The sequence below is a fragment of the Python bivittatus genome, unplaced genomic scaffold (genome assembly GCF_059951505.1).
Source record: "Python bivittatus isolate LINGU-HERP-01145 unplaced genomic scaffold, Pbiv_v1 ctg000980_np1212, whole genome shotgun sequence".
Lineage (NCBI taxonomy): Eukaryota > Metazoa > Chordata > Lepidosauria > Squamata > Pythonidae > Python > Python bivittatus.
Genome location: NW_028277125.1, coordinates 2,216,501 through 2,222,500, shown reverse-complemented (window position 1 = coordinate 2,222,500; position 6,000 = coordinate 2,216,501). Strand labels below are relative to the sequence as shown.

The window sequence follows — 6,000 nt, the reverse complement described above, 5'->3', positions numbered from 1 at the left end:
ACCGGTTGGTCACGTCACTGCAAGGATGGAGACCACCCATGCTTTTGGGACCCCCAGCATTTCCATTTCCACTCAGCAAACCCCCAAAAAGTTTGCTCCGGTGGTAGCTCCTAAGCCGAAGTACAACCCTTACCGGCCGGGGGAAGGAGAAGGTAAGAATCCGTTGGCTTTTGGACTCTGCATCCTTTTTTCTCACTAACCCCTGCGAGCTTTAAGAACAAGAAAACACCCATGGAAATTGGGGGGAGGGGGGAGCTTTATTGCACACACGTGTGTGTATGAGAAAGAGAGAATGATTGTAACTGGAACGAAGATGCAATGTTCGAAGAAAAAAATTAATTGCAATTTTATGCCTCTTTTATATTGGGTACTTCCTTGAAAAGTTTAACATTTTTTATTGTAGTGTTTGAGATTTATTTACAGGCTGTCCTTGGAACTTGGGGCAGGGGTGTGTGGGTGGAATAAATCACATACAAACATACACACACATTTAAAAGAGGTCTTTTTCATTTCATTGAAATAGCTTGAAGGTTGACTCCAGAATAAACTGATTTTTCAATCTTCTGTTGGCTGGGGGGAACAGACATGGGGGGCGGGGGTGAAGATGACTGAAGTTCCACTTGACTTCAGAGATTTAATAATACCCCGGCCACACATGGCTTCAAATTCTTTGCTGAACTGTAAGACAGAGCTGGAAGCAAGAGGAAGATGGCCAAGAGGCCTGCTGATTCTCCATTTTTGTAATGCAAGGTTATCTTAATGACTGTTACGCCAAGAGGTGAAACAGTCCAAGCATGGAAAGTTTGACCCATAGGCCCTGGATTTGCCCAGAGTCACTTCTTTGTGAGATGGGTGGTATCTAAATTGGAAATATAAATAAAATAAATTCTCCCCCTCCTTTAAAAAAATACAACAAGGTTTATCCTTTATCCTTATCATATCTGCAAGGGTTTTCCCATTCCTTTGAACAGCAAAATTGATTTAGGAATAGAATGCAAATCTCTATCATCTGTCTGTCTGTCTATCTATCTATCGATCTATCATCTGTCTGTCTGTCTTACCCAGTTCTGCTTGTTAGAAGCTGGGATGGGTCAGATGGCTTATTTCAGGGTTCTTTTTAAAACTCCATATCCAAAAGATTTCCATATATTCCCTGTATATAGTGTTACTTGTCCAGGGTGAGCAGGAAGTGGGCAAGAAATGTGGGGTGGGGAGGACAGGGTCTTTAAAATATTAGATAAGAGGTGCTGGGGAGGCTCCCATCTCCCACGGCCTTCTCTTTGCCTTTGCTCAAAATGAAACCCCCATTTTTGGCCCATGCATTTGGAATTTATGAACAAGAATGCCTATTGCTGATCTCTAAATCGTTTAAGCCAGCATCGGTCATTGCCCAGGATGCCAGTCTAGGGAGGCATCTAAAGACCCAACTTGCAGGATCCAAAGGCGCAATCCCTGGTTCCACGCGAGGAGCCTTGCAACCAGATCGCGGTTTTAGGTTTCCTCCTCGCTCCCCTCCCTTGCCTGGGGGTTGGGAAACCTTGCCGAAGGCTTGGCCGCCAGTTGCATCGTCCCCACTTGGGTCCGAGAGCTTGCAAAAGAGATCATCTCCACCCACTTGGCAGCTATTTTCAGCTATAGAGCCCAGTCATGGAGGCACTGAATTGCAGAACAGACCGCAACAAGGGAATTTCCCCATCTGCCCAATTTCCTGAGGGTTGCAGCAACGAGTTTGGGGGGCTCCCGTGCCCCCCAAGAAATCAGTGCTGGAGCATTCTGAACCGAGGGCCCTCCAGCATCTGCTCGAAGACTTCCAGCTAAGACTTACCTTGACATATTGGATTTTTTATTACTGAACAGTTCTTACACTCAAGACGCTCCTGCTATGTTGAACCAAATTTCATTTCTTCTAACAGTCAGCTAAATCCATCTTCTTCACCTCTGGCCAAACCCATTTTCTTTCTCACTTTTTGCACAGCAGTTACATCTTTGCTGGAGAGAAATTGGGTATTATTAACAGAGTTAATTGAGAGACACACATGGGCCTGGACGACTGCTTCTGTCCTTCTGGAGCCGATCTGTAACTTTTTCACGTGTTTTTTTTTCAAGGCATCAGTTTGGCATACAAACAGCCAAGGAAGATCTTTGCTATGTTCATCTCTCTAAAAGCTGGACCAGGGTTGCAATCTCTAGCATTCAAGAGGATTGATATCCTGCATTTTGTGAACAAACAAAAATGGAAATCATTGGAGCTGGATGTAAATGGTGCAAGGGGTTATACAGTATGGTCATGGGTTTGCATATTTAAAATGTAAGAGGCTAAGGTGAGTTTCACTGGATGGGAATGAAGAAGCGCTGAGAAACTGACCGGTCATCAGAAACTGACCATCGGACTTGCATTTCTCTGTTTACAGTTCCAGCAACTGGGGTTAAAAGGCAGGCTTCTCTTGAGAATGGGGGTGCTATATGGCCATCCAGACCAAAAGCCATGGATAACCTCTCTTAATTTCCCACCACGAATTGCTTTTTAACACACAGAATTAAAATTCTGGCCATCCTGCATTTCTCACCATTGGGTTCGCGTATGAAGAGCGAGGCAGAAGAATTCTTGATCCAGTTTCTCCAGACCCGCCACTTCTGCCTTGCCAAATTCCAGGCGACTTTATTGATTTCTTTGCTGGCGACTAGTGACTGTATTTTGTGGCTCGGTACGGTTGCCATCCTTTCCTTCTCCCTTGCAAATTTTTTTATCCCCCCGCTGTGTCTTCCTCCCCTTAGCTGATATTTTTTGAAGCTGGAGGTATCTCCCATGTGGCACGTTTTCCTCCAAGGAGCCTTACTATATCCCCTAATGCTAATTTCTGTTCTTTCCTGCTCTGCAATCTCATTCTAAAGCAATGTTTCTCAACCATGGCAAGATGGATGGACTCCAACTCCCAGAATGCCCCAGCCAGCATGCTGGCTGGGGCCTTCTGGGAGTTGAAGTCCACGCATCTTAAAGTTGCCAAAATTGAGAAACACTGCTCTAAAGCATCTGGATGCTGTACCTTAAGCATGCAAGTCACTTTGGGAAAAGGCAATCATTGATCAGCAGTTTTATTTTTCATTCTTTCCCTAGTGATTCCCAACGTGGAATGTGTCTTCTTAAGAAGCTGCATTCGGCATGCAAATTTCCACGGGCTTTTCTACTATCCCATCCCTGTTCATCAAGCCTCACGGGCCTAGATCTGTATGGTTATTTATTTATTTACTCAATTTCTTAACTGCCCATCTCCCTTTATCCAAGCAACTCTAGGCGGCATGCAACAAGGTTAAAAAGCAATCAATAAATGTATTTAGAAAATACAAAAAATATAAAAAGAACAAGTGAAAAAGAAAATAATAGACGAAAGGATGTTAAAAATAGTGGAGCCGCCTCACTAGATCACCCATTTTCTGTGCTTCTTTACACCGTTTGCTACCTTACTGGGTCTGTGTTAAAAAAAAAAAAAGTAAGTTCAAGAGCTCTAATTGGACTAGAGGTCCTTGGAGAATCCCAATTTTTAGCTTCCTCCATTGCAAGATTTTCCCGTTCCTTCTAACCCTCTGTTTCCTAACAAGTTCCCGATCAATAAGAGGACCTTTCTTTGATCCACAAGTGCCGGATTTTCTCAGGAGCCTGTTCTGAGGACTTTTTGAGGTCCCAATAAATCATGTCTGAAGAACGGCTCTCGGTCGCCCGCTTGCTGACATTTCCAGAGAAATCTAAAAGGTTAGCCAGACGGGACCTGCCTTTGCAAGAAGCCACATTTCAGCTCCTTCAGCAACATTTGCACTTCTGTATATCATTCTATCTTTAATCGTGGTTTCTGCCAGTTTGTGGGGAACAAGCATCAGGCTGCCTGCGTCCTTTTATAAATAAAGGGTGACCGTTTTTCAATTCCCAGCCCAAAGGTCAGTCAGAGGAGCTCATTCGTTCTTGGACACTGCGGTGGTCAGGGTTTGCCATTGATCACGTTTCCATCTTGCCTTTGGCCCTGAGAGCCACCGAGGGAGACGACTTTGCCCTTCTGTGGAGCATTTTAGGGAGCCGCAGGGCTTCCCTTCCCTTCAGCATTGCATCGTTGAAATTTCCCAGCAAATGCCCAAAAGCAAATAAATGGTACATTTCCTGCCTGGTTCTAACAGGACATCTAAAAAAGCCCACTGTGTTGGGCTTGGTGTACTTAAAAAATATCTCCCTAAATCCTCTGATTTATTTTTCATTTTTTTATTTTCACTGGCCTGGTAGAAGATGCCCCCCATGGCAAAAAATATCCCTATGTCTAACATGTAGTTTATAGTTGCCAAAAAGATTGCACCACCCTGGTTTAAAGCACGAATGGCGATTAGGAACTGGACGGGGAATAAATTGGAGGCTAAATACTTATTCTCTGTGGTCGCTAGGAGTCGAAAATGACTTGATGATGCATAATAATAATACTAAAAAAGATGCTTATTTATTCCCATGCATATGCACCCCTTTACACACAAAGGGCACCCCCCATTCCTGACTTCTGGCAGTTCTTTCTTGGGGGTACGACAGCTTTATCAGAAGCCACGCGCTCGCTTGCTTGTTTGCGCTCTCTGTATCCCCTGCGGTGGTCCTCCAGGCATCGTCCTTCATTCCCAGTAGCCCTCCTGCTGGCTGGTCCGGGCCCTCGTGGTGCCTTTTGGAGCCGGTCCTCCTTGCAGAGAGCCCAGCTCTGCTGCTGGCTTCCAGGCATTGGTTATCTAGCATTAAGAAATGTCTCTGGCTTTGTGAAGCTTTGTGTTTTTCTGGAAGTCTGACTCTGAGCAAAAGGCGCTTGGCCAGGGAGGCTCCTGGCCTCGCTCCCTGATTGCAAAACGAAGTCTGTGTGGTTTCATAACATTTAAAAACCCCGTTCAGCCTCTGGCAGGTGACAGGAACTGAGTGCCTGGAGAGGAAGGCAGCTCTTCCCACATTGCAGATTTGTGGACCCGTCCCATTCATTTCTGGTAATTGCACCTCCTTCCGTTGCTGGGATAAGATCAATGCAAGCGATGCATGGAGATTGGGGGGACTGAGAGAACGCATGACAGGGGAGCAAAGCAATACAAGCCACCCTTGTCCTCTGCGCAACTGCCATGGCAGAGGCCACGATGCTCACCCGAACTGACGTAAGCACGGGCCAAATCCGATCAGAGCTGCTCTGTAAAAGCACTTATATCAGTCTCCATCAGGCCAAAGATCTGAAACGGATCAGTTTCAGATTCCAGATTCTGGAAGTTTTCTCCAAGAGTGGTGGATGCCAGGATGGGGAGAACGGATCCAACCTTTCCAATACTCCAACTTGGCACATCTCCTTTGGAGAAGACCTTGCTTTGCCTAGCGACCAACTGGAGATTTAGCTGTTGGACAAAACTGAGCCAAAGACTGCTTTCAGCTGTAGGTATGACATGGCACTGGGGGGGCAGTTGGGGGGCCACAGTCCCCTCTATGTTCTAAGCCCAAGCTGCGTTGGCCCTGAAGGGAGAATTGCAAGAACTTTTTGGAGGGGAGAAGGTGAATTTGGGGGGAAAGCAAATTTCACCTGCCACCGAACTTCATTCCCCCCCCCCTCCAAAATTCACTGGAGAACTTCAAGACTCCAGGAAAACACTCAAGGGCAACATTATAGAGAGAAATTTTGATAAAGGCTTTGCCCCTCATTGGGTCTCTGTGTTTGGGAGGAGGTGGGGGGAGACATGAAGCTTATAAAAAGCCAATGCTGGGTTGGGGGGGGGAAGTCCTCTGCACCCAAGCTCAACTCAGTGCAGGAATCCATTGGTTCAATGAAACTGCTCTAACTCTTAGGAAAAAAAAATTCTAACATTGGATCAGAAGCTCTTTCTGTAGCATAAATCCAGTCTTCCACACTCTAGAACAGGGTTTCTCAACCTTGGCCCCTTTAAGACGTGTGGACTTCAACTCCCAGAATTCCCCAGCCAGCTATGCTGGCTGGGGAATTCTGGGAGTTGAAG

General features: G+C 45.8%; 1 protein-coding gene across 12 annotated transcripts in view; it reads left to right on the top strand.

Moving 5' to 3' along the window:
• LPP (LIM domain containing preferred translocation partner in lipoma) overlaps window positions 1-6,000 on the top strand; it is a 229,236-nt gene that overhangs the window by 92,887 nt on the left and 130,349 nt on the right. For all 12 annotated transcript variants that reach the window (XM_088132298.1, XM_088132292.1, XM_088132293.1 and 9 more), the window contains one exon: window positions 1-152. This exon is cut by the window's left edge and continues 51 nt beyond it. In XM_088132298.1, coding sequence (XP_087988424.1) covers window positions 1-152 — 152 coding nt within the window. The remainder of the gene's footprint in view (window positions 153-6,000) is intronic.